Source organism: Cebus imitator, unplaced genomic scaffold (assembly GCF_001604975.1).
Source record: "Cebus imitator isolate Cc_AM_T3 unplaced genomic scaffold, Cebus_imitator-1.0 Scaffold60, whole genome shotgun sequence".
Taxonomy (NCBI): domain Eukaryota; kingdom Metazoa; phylum Chordata; class Mammalia; order Primates; family Cebidae; genus Cebus; species Cebus imitator.
Window position 1 is genome coordinate 4,878,121 of NW_016107375.1, and position 18,115 is coordinate 4,896,235.

Genomic DNA, 18,115 nt, shown 5'->3' on the forward strand with positions numbered 1-18,115 from the left:
AAAAAAAAAAAAAAAAGAGAGAACCCTCATCAGGTAAGGAAATTCACTGCTGTTCCTAGGAAAATGAGTGCTAAATTATATCAAATGCTTTTTCTGCATTTATTTTATGATTTTACTCCGTTAAAGACTCCTTCCTGCTTTGGGTGCAGTGGCTCACACCTGTAATCCCAGCATTTTGAGAGGCCAAGGCAAGAGGATTGCTTGAATCCAGGAGTTCAAGACTAACCTGGGTAACACAGGGAGACCCTGTCACTACAAAAAATTAAAAAATTAGCCAGGCATGGTGGCTGGCACACGCCTGTAGTCCCAGCTACTTGGGAGGCTGAGATAGGAGGATCACTTGGGCTGGGGAAGTTGAGGCTGCAATGAGCTATGATCAGGCCACTGGACTCCAGCCTAGTTGACAGAGTGAGACGGTGTCATAAAAAAGAAAAGTTTCCTCTAAAGATACCAGAAAGAGTGAAAAGGCATATTATATGCTGTGAGAAGATACTTGGCAACCTTCATCATGCAAAGGACTAGGATTCAGAAAATATAAAATTTTCCTGTGAATTGAGAGACCATAAAAATTTGTTTTTTTACAGGCATGAGCTGCCGCTCATGCCTGTAATCCCAGCACTTTGGGAGGCTGAGGCAGGTGGATCACAAGGTCAGGAGTTCAGGACCAGCCTAATGAAGGGTCTCTACTAAAAATACAAAAATTAGCTAGGCATGGTGGTGGGCGCCTGTAATCCTAGCTACTCAGGAGGCTGAGGCAGAGAATTGCTTGAACCTGGGAGGTGGAGGTTGCAGTGACCACTGCAGCCTCACCACTGCACTCCGGCCTGGGCAACAGAGTGAGACTCCGTGTCCCAAAAAAAAAAAAAAAAAAAAAGTTTTTAATATATATATTTTTGAGATGGGGTCTCACTGTCACCCAGGCTGGAGTGTGGTGTCACAATCTCAGTTCAGTGCAGCCTCGCACCTCAGCCTCCCAAGTAGCTGAGACCAAAGTGTACATTTCAGTCATTAGCCTGGGCAACAGGGCAAGACCTCATCTCAAAAAATAAAAAGTCTAAAAGCACTTAGAATGTGGGGCAAAGGGAACTTTAATTCACTATGGTAGAATAAGCATAGCTATTTTGGGACAGTTTTGCATTATCTAGTAAATTTATACATGTGCATACACTGTAGACCCAGTGGTTTCATCAAGAGAAGTATATATATAGGTTTTACATCTATAAAGCTACAGGCTGATTATCAAAAAATTGGAGATACTGGTTGCTTCTGGGGCAGGGAAGAGGATGAGCCACAGAGGAAGACTTCAAGTTACCTGGCAACATTCTCCTTCTCACCTTGGGGGTGATTACAAAGATGTTTTCCTTATTCCTTAAAACGTACATGTTTATACATACTTTTTAAATGAACTAATTTTTACTTTAAAAAAATAACCCTATTATCATCTGAACCTTCCATCAGTACCTCTTTGTCCTCATCTTTTAACATTCTCCATTTATTCCAGGCACCCTAGCTTCCTTGCTGTTCCTCAAATACTCTGAGCATCACCCAACTTCAGGAGCTTTTACTCTTGTGGTTTTTTTCCTCCTAGAATGCTTTTTCCTCCAGATAGCAACATGCTTTGCTCCCTCATTTCTTTTAGGGTTCTACTTAAAAACCATTGAACCAGTATTAGGTTCTGTCACAAATATCAAGACAACCTAAGCTGTCAGTGGCTTAAACAGTCTGGACATGTATTTGTCTAGAACTTTGCTATCTAGGGCTGGTACAGAGGCTCTGCTCCATTGTCTTATGGGACCCTGGTTCCTTTTGACTACTGCTCTGCCAGTCCTGGGACATGTTCTGTGTCCTTAAGGTCTAAGGTAGCAGCATTCACAAACCAAGCAGCAGGATGGAGGAAGAGAGGAAAAGGAGAGACAAAGGTTAACACTGCTCAGAAAGGTTCCTGTAAGTAGCAAATTGATGCCTACATCTCATTGGCAGGAACTTAGCCCTGTGGTCTCATAAAGGAGGCTGGGAAATGTAATCTTTATTCTTGGTTGCCATGTGCCCTGCCCACATTCTCCTGCTTTGTAAGATGGGGAAAAAAAGATACTGTAGGACAAGCATCAGTCTGTTGTAATTGTCTTCACAGAGAGCTCTTACCTGAGTACTGCGACTCAGAGTCTCCTACACACCTGGGGGGAAAAGGGTGTGTAGGAGGCTCTTCACTGAATTTGTCAGTTTCTGACAATGTCTATTGTCTGTGTTGCTGGACAGGTAAGCTCCTGAGAGAAGGACTTTGCTGCATTCACTCCAGGAGTCCTAGCATCTAGAGCAGCACCTGGCATGTAGCTGTTGCTCAAGTATCACTGAATGTGTTTTCATCCCATAAACCACATCCTTTAGCTTGCCAACTCTTACGTTTCAGATTCCAGTTTAGCCATCCTTTCCTCTAAGACAGTGGTTCTCCTTAATTATGCACCCTAGCTACCAGTCAGAAATGCATATTTTTGGTCCCCACCCCACCCCTACGGAACTAGAACCTCTGGGGGTGACCTAGCAGTCTGGGTCTCAGTATTCTCTGTATGCGACAACCTGTATTTTAAGCAGCCCTGAAAGGATTCTGTTGCCTGTTTAAGCTTCAGAACCACTGCTCAGACTTTACATTGAAATCCCCTTGAGGGCGGGTTTAGTAGATTTGGTGTGGGAGTTCTAACAGGTTTCCAGGGAATGCTAATACTGCTCCTCAGGGACCAGTGCTTTAGGGGCTCTTTAAAAAAAAAAGAGAGGTTCTAATGTAATTAGACTAGCTTGTGGTCTGGGGTTGGCAGTCTTTTAAAATCTCTCGAAATGTTTCTAATACATGGCCAAGGTTAGGAGCCACCTCTCCAGGAACACTTTCCCATCAGTCTTGCCCTCCCCAGCTCCCGGTCCTTGCCTCTGTCAGGAGCTATCCTAGCAGCCTGTGCTTCCCTCTACTGTAGCAATTATCCCACTGCCCAGCAGAGGCAGCTTATCTTTCTCCCTCACTAGGCTGTAAACCTCCTCTGGGCAAGAAAGGACTTTGCATTCTTCCCTCCTTTACCTAAGTGTTTTGATAGGTGCTCAGTATTTGTTGATTGGATTAATCTAATACATGGAATGCCTCCAACTCTTAAAAGCAAACTTAAACAGGCTCAGTTAGTGTGATTACCAGATGGAGGACGATTTTCTCCTTTGATACGGACAGCAGTGCAAAGAAAGCCAAGTGTTCTGTGGTTTGGGATGATGTTTCTGGAAGGACAATAGAATGGAAGCTGAATCAGATGTTCTACCTCACTCGGAATTGAAATTCAGATTTTTTAGCAGGGTCTATCAGGATAGTGAGGTCGCAGTTAAGAGAATCGGCTCCATGGCCAGACTGCCTGGGTTTGAATTCTGCCGCCTTCCTCTGTTGCTTGTATAATCTTGGCATAGTTAATTATTCTATATTCCACTTTCCCATTATGCAAAATGAGGTTAATCAGAGTACTTTCCTTTTGAGTTTGTCAGTTTTGAGGATAAGAATACATGTAAAGCTATTGGAGCGATACTGAACACTTACCAAGTGCTATTACACTACCTTTTAATCAGTGGAAATAGTCAGAAATTATCTAATTATTAAATCTTAGGTTGGAATAAATGGTTCTCATTTTCCTAGCCCCTACTTAAGTCCAAATATGAACATTTTCCCTTCTCAGTAGGAGCATGAATGCAACTAAAATTGTAAAAAGCAGTGAAGCAGTGCAAGCTTATAAAATTACTACACCAAAGGCATCCAAGTATTTGCCAGCATGAACTCATTCATATATTTCACTCAGTTTGAATTTCTAGTTTGAAATCAACCTGGTTTTAAACTGCTCATTAGTGTGTTTTGTAATTGAATATATGTTGTGTATAATAAACTTACTACGTTGTACTTATTTTGTGACTAGTGCCAGGTTACATTTTAATCGCTCTTATTAACTTGGCAATACCTCCACCAATTTATTTCCTTCGAAGGTCGTAGAGCTTAGAGGGGAAAGTGTTTTAAGCTCTGAAGAGAGGTAAAGGTATTAAAACATACTGTTTGTATTAGGGTACTGACTTTTTTAGGGATAGTAAGTCTTTTATATAACTACCCCCCCCAAAAAAGCTACATTCCATAATCCCCTGAGGAATACAGGGCAGAAATCTTTTCACCTCTTCTTATTTTCTAAAGGGAAATCAAGACACAGACTGTTCACCAAAAATCAAATGATTAAGACTCCAAACTGACTTTCAACCCAAGACATTTCCCATCAGGCCCTGCTGTCTCTTGGAAGAACAGTAACTACACTATATAAGGCTTGGGAGGTGGTGCTGATGGGCTTCAAAGGACAGTATAAGGTCTCTCCCTATGTATAATACACCCACTTCATCCAAATCCACAAACCCTAACCCAGTGATTCCCAGCCCTGGATGCACATCAGTTACCTGGGGAACTTGCAAAAATTCGTCTGTGATTGGACCCTTCTTCAAACTGAGTCAGTGTCTGGAGGATGGGGACCCAGGCATGGGTACTTTTTAAAGCTCCCCTGGGGGGATTCCTAAGGTGCAGCCAGGGATAAGAGCCATAATGCGTAGTATGTTGGGATGCCTTTGATAAATACCTGCAATAATTGAATAGCAGAACGAACCTATAGGGCTGTAGGAAATTGTAGCTTCCTGAAGCTCTCATCTGCCTGTAGAGAGGCCTTCTTACTCCAGAGGCTTCCATCTATGCAAGAGAATCTCAGTTGCAGTGAAAGCCTGCTAAAGTAAAAATTAGGGGTAGCAGGAGAAATATACATTGAAGCTCACTGTTGTCCCCCTACACCCCAGTCTAGCTGTTGGAATAGGTGCCAGGCTTTGGGGGAGCTCTTACTAAGATGGAAAGCCACTCTGGCCTTCTTAGTTGCCTTGTAACTGCCCTTCAAGGGAATGTTGCTGGAGGTTCTGCAGGGTTTGGGAGGGAGGAAGGGATGGTTCTTCCTGCCCTGACTATGGCAATCTTCCAAGTCTGGGAGAGGGGACAGTAGATACTGAACAAGGACTCCAGAGCAGCTGTTGGAGCTGATGACCAATACCTGGGACCTGTCCTAGCACCTCTTAGGCATGGGTGTGGGGGAGCTCTGTCTGCACGAGGCTGAATATTCTGCCTCCTCTGGCATAGAGGTACATGCAGGATTATATTAATGTAAAGGCAGTAAACACAAATGCCCAAGTCTATGCACAGATTTATGCCATAAAACAGAAAGGAATTAGCCTGCATTGAATATCTAATAGCCAGTATTTATTGATTCCTTCTTGCATGCCAGGCACTGGCTAGCTCATTTAATTATTACAATGGTCCTGTGAGGGAGATGCTGTTGTCTCCATTACATGATAGAAAAATTGAGGTGAAATGAAATAGCTTGCCCCAAGCCACATGCTAGCAGGTGAGAAAAATGAAATTTCAAGCCAGGGCACCTCATTCCAGATCCTGTGCCCTTAGACTTTACCCAGATTGCTGGCTAGGTCTTTTCACCTACATCTTCTCACTTAATCCTCAAACAACCTGTAAAACAGTAGTACTTCAGCAAGTGGTTTTACGGCAAAGAAACAGAAGCCCTGAGAGAGAAACTTGCCCACATCTCACAGCTAGTCAGTGGTGGACCCCAGGTCTGTCTGGTGATGAACACACATTCTGATTCTCCACCTGTCCTCTGTCTCCTCTCCCTCCCTCTCTGAGAGAATCAAAATGGCAGAGCCAGTCCATTCCTGGTCTAGCAAGGCATACACACATGCATCTATAATGTAAAGTAACCATGTTTCTAATGCAGTAAGTGCCAAAGCAGTTCTGTGTAAAGGTGGTGGGGATGGAGAAGCTGCTGTGACGAGGACAAACTTCTGGCAAAAAACCAAAGGAAGAAGGGACTTTTCAGGTGGATCAGTTCAACAGACTCATTCCAAGTGAAGATGGCACCATGTGTAAAGGCTCAAGATATGACAATGTATCTATGCATAAGGGTAGGTCCAGGTTTTGTGGAGCTGGAAATTATGGAATTTTAGGGTCCTTCTTTAAGAAAATGCAGTATTGGGAATACTAGTATTGTACTAAGTGGTATGAAAGTCAATGTTCATTAACAATGAGAATGGTCATTGGCAATTCAAGATTTTAAAAGCTGACTGTATTGGGGGTTCTTAAAGAGTACCCCCAGGCCCATAATAAAGGAACTCAGAAAAAATGATTTGGACCAGGTGCAGTGGCTCACACCTGTAATCCCAGCACTTTAGGAGGCCGAAGCAGGCAGATCACCTGAGGCCAGGAATTCAAGACCAGCCTGGCCAACATGATGAAACCCTGTCGCTCCTGAAAATACAAAAAAAAAAAAATTAGCTGGGTACAGTGGCTCATGCCTGTAATCCCAGCTACTCAGGAGGCTGAGGCAGGAGAATCACTTGAACCTGGGAGGTAGAGGTTGCAGTGAGCTGAGGTTGCACCACTGCCCTCCAGCCTGGGCGACAGAGCGAGACTCCATCTCAACAACAACAAAAGCTGTTTTGCTTAGGGTAATCGTTTACTACAACAGAGGATATGGATGAAAAATCAGCAAACAAAAAGGCACATGGGATGAAGTCCAGGAGAAACTAGGTCCAAGCTTTCATTTGTCCTCTCTCAGCGGAGTTGCACAGACAGCACTGAATTATCCCAGCAATGATATGGCAATGTTTGTATACTGCAGCCAACCAGGGAAGCTCACCTGAGCCTTGATGTCCATGGTTTTTATGGGGGTGGGGGTCAGTCACAGGCATCAACATCTGAATGACTGACCTTAGCTACTTGGTCTCTAGTCTCCTAGAGGTCAAACTGATAAAGCATGGCTCAGGGACTCAGGCATACAAAAACACTTCCACCAGGATATTCTAAGGGGTCAGAAGTTGTCTTCCAGGACCTGATCAAGGGACAGTCCTTTGTTTGGCATGTGCAGGGTTTGAACAATCTGAGCCTGTTGAGTTAAGCTGTTTCTGCACATTGAGCAATACCACAAAGTCTAGAAAGAAATTTTGTGAATTAACTGCTTGACATATCACTATAATTTTTTTTTCTAATTTATTGCATTTCTTCTTGAGTGCATCTTCATATTTTGTAATATTTTCTATAAGGAGAACAAAAGATCATTTTTCTAGAAAATTTGATTAGAACTTATTGATGATAGTTGGATGCCAAAAGCATGCAGTTTCACAGACCTGCTGTTTGTGGTACTGTTACCAGCAGAGGGTGTCCAGGTTCATGGCATCTTGAACAAAGAATTGGACAGAATGCACAAAGCAAGAAAAGAATGAAGCAACAAAAGCAGAGATTTATTGAAAATGAAGGTGTGTGCCGCAGGGTGGGAGTGGTGGGCCAAGGTATAGGGTCTCTAGAACCCTGTTATAGAATTTTCTGGGGTTTAACTACCCTCTAGAGGTTTTCATTGGTTACTTGGTATACACCCTATGTAAATGAAAAAGATGAAGTAAAGTTACAAAGTTATTTACTTGGTGTATGTCCTGTGTAAATGGAGAGACTATTTCCTGTCATAGCTGAAGTGTTTCTGTTTGATTTAGTTCTAGGAAGTCAGCAGGAATGGGCTTTAAGTTCCCTGCCTCCACACCCTGTTGTGCCTCAGAACCACTACAGGTTTGTGCCTGAAAAACAGGCATTCTGATAACTTGTTTTTCACAATTCCTATTAAAATAACAGTGCATTTGTTTATAATTGTATATGCAGCATTATCTACAATTCCCTGTATTTGTATACACATAACCAAGTAAACATATTACTAGAGTTTTCCTGGGGCCTTTGAAGAGGCCGTAGAGCTTGGACTTATTCCATCCTCTGAGTTCAATAATTTTTTTCTTTTTTCGAGATGGAGTCTTGCTCAGTCACCCGGGCTGGAGTGCAGTAGCTCAATCTCAGCTGACTGCAACCTCCACCTCCAGGTTCAAGCAATTCTGCCTCAGCCTACCAAGTAGCTGGAACATCAGGCATGCACCATCAGGCCCGGCTAATTTTCGTATTTTTAGTAGAGATGGGGTTTCACCATGTTGGCCATTCTAGTCTTGAACTCCTGACCTTGTAATCTGCCCACCTTGGCCTCCCAAAGTGCTGGGATTACAGGTGTAAGACACTGCACCCAGCCTGCAAGAATTATTTACTAATACTCTACCCTGTATGGTGCTGAATTTTTATGGAGCATCTGAGAAAGAACTGTACTGATCCCTGCTTATAAGTGTACATAGTCCTGTTAGGGAGAAACGAAATATAAAATTGCACAACTGAAGTACATAGATAAGACCTCAAAATGGATTTCCAGACCCTAGGGGAACCTAAGAGATCTGGAAAACTTTCCCCTTGAGATCCCTTGCCCCATTTCCCCCTTCCAATCATTTAGGATTTGAAGGCAAATTAGAGGATAACTGAACTTGACAAATCAGGAGTTTTTCTGATTACTAAATTTTGTAAAACTGAAATTCAGATTTGAGTTTTACAAAACTACTTCTTCAGCACATGATACTTTTTATATGATTCTTTATGTGATACTAGGCCAGGCATGGTGGCTCACACCTGTAATCCCAGTACTTTGGGAGGCTGAGGTGGGCGGATCACCTGAGATCACAAGTTCAAGACCAGCCTTACCAACATGGAGAAACCCTGTCTCTACTTAAAAAATACAAAATTAGACTGGCATGGTGGTGTATGCCTATAATCCCAGCTACTCAGGAGGAGGCAGGAGAATCACTTGAACCCAGGAGGCGGAGGTTGCTGTGAGCTGAGATTGCACCATTGCACTCCAGCCTGAGCAACAAGAGCACAACTCTGTCTCAAAAATAAAACTTTATACTAAGCAAGACTGAAATTTATAAAATTCAGTGTATATTATTTTTTAATGTGTAAATGAAACTGGATACTAAAGGCTAGTATTACGATAAAGCTAAGAACCACTGATATGTGAACTAATGAATAAACTAAGTGTGGCATATTTTCAGCACTTTCTGTAACTTGCAGCAATAGAGTTATTAGAAGAAACATGAAGGAGATAGATGGATCTGAAACCAACATTTGTAACAAAAGGCCTCACTGTGTTCCCCAGCACAAATGTGCTGCTGATTAGCAGCTAAAATGTGAGCATCCCTCCTCAAATTCACTTTTCTCTCCACACTGAAGGTTCTGCTATTAATGCATAACACTGTAGCTTATACATGCTTTTACTTACATTCTCTTATTTAATCATGCATTATCAGAGAATGATTTACCAAAATTATGGAGACAAAGAGCTAAAAATGTAAAGTGGCTATTCTCAATCTTAGCTACATATTAGAACAACCTGAGGAGTTTTAAAATCCTGTGATAACCACAGTGCCCCCCGACCAATCCGAATTCTGGGGCATAAATCCAGGTGGAGTGCTAGCGACATGTAGAACTGCTTTCCGCTTTCATATATATTTGGGCTTAGGCCTCGGTGAGGGTTGGGATGGGCCTGTGGCCTCTGAAGAGCCAGGAACAGCTGGTCCACAGCAGGAGAGATGCAGAGCCTGAGGCAGATGGCCAGGTGGATGGGGAGGAGGGAGTGCTTTGAAGAGCTTGGTGGTGAACCGAGGCTTAATGAAGCAGAAACTACTGCTGTCCACCTGCCCCAAATTATCCGAATTTAGAAAGGAACACAAAGTTAACAGTGAGTGCATTTTATTTTAGATCAGGCAAATCCAACACCATGGATAGAAGGAGGGACAGTAAAGATCCCATTCAGAGCCTTCCTCCTCCAAGAATTCAGGAGCTTTCTCATTTTTCTCTGTAAAGGATCATAATTCAGCTCTTTAACTTTTATAAACCATTTTTAAAACCCAAATTCCTGGGTGTATTTATATCTATTTCTGTAGCTTCTATTCTGTTCTGTTATTAATCTGTCCAAGTGTCAGTACCATGCTGTTTTAATTATGGAGGCTTTATACTGTGTTTTAATAACTGGTCAAGCTATGTCCCTTACTGTGCTGCTTTTTTCAGAGTTGAAAAAGTTTTAATAAAATCACAAATTTGATTTGATTTAGTTAATCCTTCATGTAAACAATATACAAATTCTTTTCCTCCTTGCCGCTGGTTCCCATTCTTTTTTAATCATCTTTGGGGAAATTTTTTCTTTCATATGAGTAGATGGAGAAGAGTGGCCCAGGTGAAAGGAAGTGGGGTTCTTGAGCCTGTCTCCTCAAGCACTGCCATAGAAACCTGTGGTTATGAAGAAAGGTCTGAAAGTCATTGATGCACATACTTATTTTGTTGCATGCTAATTTGCTTCAAATGGCATGAACTGCATTTAATATTGCCTTATGAACTGCAATTAGTATTTTCATGTTGACAACTCATTAAATTTTTTTCTCACTGTGTAAACATTCTTGACACGTGTTGTTGTTGAGACAGAGTCTCGCTCTTTCACGCAGGTTGGAGTGCAGTGGTGCAATCATGGCTTATTGCAGCCTCAACTTCCCGGTTGCAGGCTGGTCTTGAACTCCTAAGCTCAAGTAATCCTCCTGCCATGGCCTCCCAAAGTCCTGGGATTACAGGCGTGAGCCACCGCGCCCGGCCCGCAGTTCCGTTATTCAAAGAAACAGCGGTTTCCGCTGAGACGTGCTCTGTTTCTGTGGCCCAGGCTGGAGTGCAGTAGAATGATCAAGGGTCACTGCAACCTCCACCTTCCAGGCTGAAGTGATCCTCCCACCTCAGCCCCCCACGTAGCTGGGACCACAGGTGCCGTGCCACCACATCAGGCTAATTTTTATATTTTTTTAGTAGAGAAGGAGTTTTGCCATATTGGCCAGGCTGGTCTCGAACTCCTGGCCTTAAGTGATCTGCCTCCCAAAGTGCTGGGATTATAGGCGTGAGCCATCACACCCAGCCACTTCTGTTGAGTCTTAATAGTAATTCTTTGCTGATGTTTCTCTAATTTCTTGCTTTCTGTCTTTCTGACACAGACACCTACCCCTCAGGGAACAGAAGCAGACCTTACTCCATACTCCCAACGTGCCTAGTGTTAGGCATGGCATGATTTTAAAAAGAGCAAGATCCCTTTAAGACTTTCCCCATATACTTTACTAATGCCCCGCACATCATTTACAAGAGAAAAGTCCTTTCATGACATAGTAAGAAACTAGCAAACGATAGTGTGAATAAGCTATACACGAAGCATATATGAATCCTTTCTACTATGGACAGCTACTAACCAAAAATATGAGGAAACAACAGAGGCCATTGAAGGGGTGAAAGTCAGGGGAAGGTAAGGCTAGGTATACGGGAAACTGGGGAGTTCACAATTTTATAGTGGTCTCATTATCAGTGTCTTTCTACCTGTGTGTGTACAGGGAGAACTGTGGGCCTAAGTGAGCTGGGGCTAGAAAGATGTAGTGTAGCCTCTGATCATGGAATTTTCATTTTTTAAATGGGTAAACTAGCCTGTTCTGCCATCTTTTTTTTTTTTTCTTTTTTTTTTTTTAAAGATGGAGTTCTATCTTATTGCCCAGGCTGGAGTGCAGTGGTGTAATCTTGGCTCACTGCAGCCTCTACCTCCTAGGTTCAAGCAATTCTGCCTCAGCCTCCCAGGTAGCTGGGATTACAGGTGTACACCAGCATGCCCGGCTGATTTTTTGTTTTTTAAGTAGAGATGGGGTTTCACCATGTTTGTCAGGCTGGTCTCGAACCCGTGACCTCAAGTCATCTACCTGCCTCAGCCTCCCAAAGTGCTGGGATTACAGATGTGAGCCACTGTGCCCTGTAATCTGTAATAAATCAGCCATCATTTTATTGTACCTCTATTGTATGTAAGGTACTGTAGGATAATATAAAGATTTTGAAAAGATGTTTCACTTAGTTTTTATGGTCTCATGTGGAAATAGACAATAACTGCATCAAGATACAAGTGAATGAGAAGCTCACTATTGAAAGTGAGTTTCAGGTGCTACTGGAATTTGCAGGTAGCAGAGAAGGAATAAAATTACTAGTTATATTTTAGTAAACTAAAGATGCATATTACAATGTCAAAAGTAAGCACTAAAAATAATGTATAACTAAAAAGCTAATAAACTATTTTTACTTACTTTAAATATGAAAGGACTAAGCCATTCAACTAAGATATTGTCACACTGGAAAAAATATGCTGCTTTTTGAAGACTACTCTAAGAACAGAAAAACAGTTGAAAGTAAAATACCATAGTAGGCTTTGAGACAAAAAGCATTATTACAAAGTAAGGCACATTTCAAAAATGATATAAGGAAAATATAACAATCATAAATTTATATGTACCTAATAACATGACATCAAGCTAGAAATAAAGCGGAAGTTCCACTTTTGGTTAGCTACAGAATGTTGCTGAAGACCATTACTCCTGCCATAATAATGAGAAAATACTGGGTAAATTAACAGATCATATTTGGCTTGAAAGTCATTGGAGAACTGTTGACACAGACGTGTTAAAAGGAAAAGAATACTCTTAGTTGAAGAGACTAATGACTGCTGTCATTTTTGAATGGAAATAGCCTGTTATAGGGGCGAAAAATTTTGTAATAACAGCTACACAAGGAGTATCATGGCATATTGGGGTCTGGATGAGTCCCAAATACAGAATTACTTTTCCCCACACATCAGTTTCTTTTCAGTGGAACTTTTCTGACTAAGCAATGACATAGGAGACTAGGGGCTGGGCTGTGAAACCAAGCAAAGTCTTGTAGCCTCATGGTGATCAAATCACAAAACCTGACCGGAGAATGGAGCCTAATCTCTTTCAGACTTTGAAGCTAGAGGTAACTCAAAACCAACTGAAGTAGCAACCCGGAACCCTTGCAGGTAAATCTGTAATAAATCAAATAACTCAGACCCTCATTCTTGCTGCAGGACAGAGGAAAGGGCAAGTTCTTTCTGAGAAAATTATTTAGGCTCTATTGATATTTTGTACACAAATGTCTGATATATAATAAAAAAGATAATGGAAGAAGCAGAAAAATGTGACCCTTAAATGACAAAGTCAACAGAAGCAGATCACAGATAGCAGAGACTAGTATTTTAGTAAGCAAAAGCTTTATAGGCCAGGCGCGGTGGCTCATGCCTGTAATCCCAGCACTTTGGGAGGCTGAGGCGGGCGGATCACGAGATCAGGAGATTGAGACCATCCTGGCCAACATGGTGAAACCCCATCTCTACTAAAAATACAAAAATCAGCTGGGCATGGTGATGTGTGCCTGTAATCCCAGCTACTTAGGAGGTTGAGGCAGGAGAATAGCTTCAACCAGGGAGTCGGAGGTTACAGTGAGCCAAGACTGTGCCGCTGCACTCCAGCCTGGGCAACAGAGTGAGACTCCATCTCAAAACAAACAACCTTTAAGAACATATAAATGTGTTTAAAGAATTTAGAAGAAAGGATGAATAAAATATATGAAACAATGAATTTCAGCAAAATACTGGAAACTCTAAAAACAAAATGGAAATTTTAGAACTAAAATATATAATTGATATAATTCATTGGATGAGATAAACAGAAAACGATATAGCAGAAAAAGGATTAGTGAACTCAGAGATCAACTGAAATTACAAAACTGAAGCAAAAAGAGGAAAAAGATTTTCATACTGAATTGTCATCCAAAAAATGAGAAAATATATAAAATTTGGACAACAGTTGTAAAAATTAATCTACATTTATGTGATCTTATAACCAACAACTGCAGAATATACATTATTTTCAAAAATTAGCTGGACGTGGTGGTGCATGCCTATAGTCCCTGATACTCAGGAGGCTGAGGCAGGAGAATCATTTGAACCCAGGAGGTGGAGGTTGCAGTGAGCCGAGATCTTGCCACCACACTGCAGCCTGTGAACAGAGCAAGATTGTGTCTCAAAAAAAAAAGAGTAGATATGGATGGCAAATAATCACATAAAAAGGTGCTAAACACCATTAGTCTTTAAGCAAGTGTAAGTTAAAACTGCAATAAGATATCATCGCATGAGTTAAAACTACAAGAAGATATCACCGCATGTGCCTGTTAGAATAACCAGAAAATAATATAATGCTAGTATTGGCAGCTAAAATTCTCATACACTGTTGGGGAATAAAAAATGGTACAGCCACTTTGGAAAACATTTTGGGACTTTCTTTATAATGTTTAACATACATTTACAGTATAACCCAGCAATTCCACTAAAACCTGTATGTGAATATGTATAGCATTTTAAATTCATAATTGCCCTGAATTGGAAAATCAAAGTATTTTCAACTGTGAGTGATTAAGAAAATTGGGTTAATCTATACAACAAAATACTTAGCAATAAAAAGAAAATGTTGATGTATACAATAACATGGATGAATGTCAAAGGAAATTTTCAATTTTCAAATGAATTGTTAAACTAGACTCAAAAGACTACATAATATATAACATTTATATGACATACCATAAAAACTATAGGGACAAAAAGCAGATCAGTGATTTCCATGGAATGGAGGTGGCAGAAGGCATTGACTACTAAGGGTCACATGGAATTTGCAGGGTAATAGAACTGTTCTTTAATTTTTGTGACAATTACACAACTCTATTTTTTTGAAAATGCATAAAATTGTATATTTCAGGAATTTTACTATATGTAAATTATATATCAATAAACGTGTCTAATCTAAAAAAAATAACAAAATAAAGGAGAAAAATAGATTCAGAAAAATGCATTTGAAAAAACTTGTTAAAAATCATAAAAAATATAAAAATAAAAATCATATCAACACCCATTTGTGATCAATGCTCTTGGCAAACTAGGAGTGGAAGGGATTTTTCTCAACTTGATAAAGCATATCTATGAAAACTTTACAGATAGTATCATTATTAATGGTGAGATATGGAGCACTTTTCCTTTAAAATGTTAGAGCAAGAATGGCCATTTTCTCCATTTCTATTCAGTATTGTTATGGAGGACCTGGCAAATGTAAAAAGACAAGACAAAAAGATCAAATAGATTTACAAAAGGAAAAGAACCATATGCACAGACAAAATGATTATGTATGGAAAAAACCCAAAGGAATCTATGAAAAAAATGTCTAGAACTGATAAGTGACTCACGCTATGGTATACGAGGTTGTATTAGGGTTCTCTAGAGGGACAGAACTAATAGGACATATATACGTGTGTATATATATATATATATATATATATGTGTGTGTGTGTATACAATTATAGATATGGGAGTTTATTAACTTACACAATCACAAGCTCCCACAATAGGCTGTTGGCAAGCTTGAGGAGCAAAAAGAACCAGTCCAAGTCTCAAAACTGTAGAACTTGGAATCCAATGTTTGAGGGCAGGAAGTGTCCAGCATGGGAGAAAGATATAGGCTGGGGGGCTAGGCCAGTCTACACTTTTCACATTTTTCTACCTGCTTTATATTTGCCGGTAGCTGATTAGATGCTGCCCACCTAATTAAGGGTGGGTCTGTCTTTCCCAGCCCACTGACTCAAATATTAATCTCCTTTAGCAACACACCCTCAGACCGCCCCCCCCCAGGATCAATACTTCGTATCCTTCAATCCAATCAAGTTGACACCCAGTATTAACCATCACAAGTTCACTCCTTGTCAACTTGAACCCATACACATCTCTTCAGGTAATACATAATCTTCAAATAAAGACAATAATAAGGTCATAATTATGCCTAACACAGCTGTTCTTCGTACAACCAGAAATTCAATCCCCAACACAAATACTATTATGTAAACTTAACAACACTTAAATGCTGATACAAAGTTAATAAATCTTATGTCACATAAGGAAAAAGGAAATAAGGTGAAAATATTTTCTTAGCACAAGTGTATACATGCACAAACATGTTTTTAACAAAAGAAGGAGGAAACACTCAAGACAATTGCAGTCCCCAGTTCTGAAGCTGGTTACATGGTCGTAGCTCATATTGATGACTACCTTCCCTATTACCCATTCTGTATTCCCTTTGCCTTTGGCTAGCACCTCAGCAGATTGTTTTTGTTTGTTTGTTTCCTGGTGGAGCGACCCAAACCGTCATTCCTGAGGGGTCTGGGCTGTTTGTAGTCCTGCCTGGATTGGGCTGTTGTAGTTTCCCATTGACCTTAATCACAGGGCAATACTAAGAGACAACTTAATGAATCTCCTGTATTCTATGCATACTATTCCTTACCTCCATTGTGGAGCAGTAGACTGATTTCATCTTGATAGTCTGGGTCAATTATCCTAGCCAAACTAACTACCTTTTACCCTGTTGACTTAAAGATAGGAGGAGCCCAAAGTGTCCAAGTGGCAATCTTGACTTCCAGTTTAATGGGATTGTTGTCATGTTTCCTGGTGGCAATGTGCCTTCCTCTGGAATTAAGACCTCTAGGACAGAGGAACAACGTTATGGGAACAGGAAACAAAAATCTTTGTTAGTGGATCACTATGGGTGATGGTGAGTCATGCCACTTCCGCTTCCACCGTGTGATTCCTGGACCCTTGAATCCTGGCTATGGGAGAAATAGTACCATATATTGGACGCTGATTCAGAGCATACACAGCCTTCTGGAGAACTTTGCCCAGCCCTGCAAAGTAGTTGGCATTATAATTGTGACTTCAAAAGGCCATTCCACCATTCTGTCAATCCAGCTGCTTCAGGATGATGGAGAACAGGGTAAGACCAGTGAATTCCATGAGCATGAGCCCATTGCCGCACTTCTTTAGCCATAAAGTGAGTGCCTTGGTTGCAGGCAATGCTGTGTGGAATACCATAACAGTGGGTAAGGCATTCAGAGTCCAGTATAATCAACCTGCCACCAGGTAGCTGGCTGATCAGCCTGAGGAATGTTGCCATATCGAGCGCTCAATGTTGGTCTCTGCTTCTGGCAACTTGGTCACTCAGCAGTGGCCATAGCCAAGTCAGCCTTCGTAAGTGGAAATCCATGTTGCTGAGCCCATGCATAACCTCCATCCCTGCCACCGTGGCCACTTTGTTCCTGGGCCCATTGGGCAATAACAGCGGTGGCTAAGGAAAGAGGCTGAGTCATGTCCACAGAATGGGTCATCCTATCTACTTGATTATTAAAATTCTCCTCTGCTGAGGTCATCTGTTGGTGAGCTCTCACATGAGATACAAATATCTTCACAGTTTTTTTTACCACTCATAGATTTCTATCCACATACCTCTTCCCCAAATTTCTTTGTCACCAATTTTCCAATCTTATGTCTTCCAAGTCCCTGACCAGCCAAACCATTGGCCACAGCCCATGGATCAGTATGTAATCGCACATCTGGCCATTTTTCGTTCCATGCAAAGTGCACAACAAGGTGCACTGCTCAAAGTTCTGCCCGCTGGGAAGATTTCCCTTCACCGCTGTCCTTCAGGGATGTTCTAGAAAGGGGCTATAGTGCTGCATCTGTCCACTTTTGGGTGGCGCCTGCATATCATGCAGAATCATCTGTGAACAAGGCCCTAGCCTTCTCTTCCTGTTGATTGATCATAGGGAACTCCCCATGAGGCCGTTAGTGCAGACTGAGGAAGAGAAGGCAGGGTGGCAGGAGTGGAAACCATGGGCATTTGAGCCACTTCCTCATATAACTTCCTTGTGCCTTCAGGACTTACTTGAGCCCTATCACGTATATACCACTACCATTTGATGATGGAATGCTGCTGTGCACAACCCACTTTATGGCTGTATTGGTCAGAGAACACCCAGTTCATGATAGGCAGTTCAGGTGACTTGATGACCATAGTCAAATGTTAAGTTTTCACCAAAGCCCAGTAACAGGCCAAGGGCTGTCTCACTAAAGGAGAGTAGTTATCTGGAGAAGATGGCAGGGCCTTGCTCCAAAATCCTAGAGGCCCTCTGCTGTGATTCACCTATGGGGGTCTGCCAAAGGTTCCAAACAGCATCCTTCTCTGCCACTGACACCTCAAGCACCATTGGATCTTGGTGGGTCATATGGTCTATGGCAGAGCATCTTGCACAGCTGCCTGGGCCTGTTACAGAGCCTTCTTCTGACCTGGAACCCGCTCAAAACTGGCAGTCTTTCATGTCACTCAATAAATGGGCCAGAATAACACACCCAGATGAGGAATATGTTGCCTCCAA

The 18,115-nt window shown here is 41.5% G+C and overlaps 1 protein-coding gene across 2 annotated transcripts in view; it reads left to right on the forward strand.

Annotated features, from left to right (window-relative positions):
- PIAS2 (protein inhibitor of activated STAT 2) overlaps positions 1–18,115 on the forward strand; it is a 171,281-nt gene that overhangs the window by 133,811 nt on the left and 19,355 nt on the right. Inside the window, exon 14 of one of the 2 annotated variants that reach the window (XM_037738980.1) lies at positions 7,588–7,608. The exons of the other annotated variant lie outside the window; for it this stretch is intronic. Within the exon in view, the coding sequence (XP_037594908.1) occupies positions 7,588–7,593 (6 nt within the window). The 3' untranslated portion in view covers positions 7,594–7,608. Of the gene's footprint in view, positions 1–7,587; positions 7,609–18,115 lie in introns of those variants that run through there. 2 annotated transcript variants of the gene reach the window in all.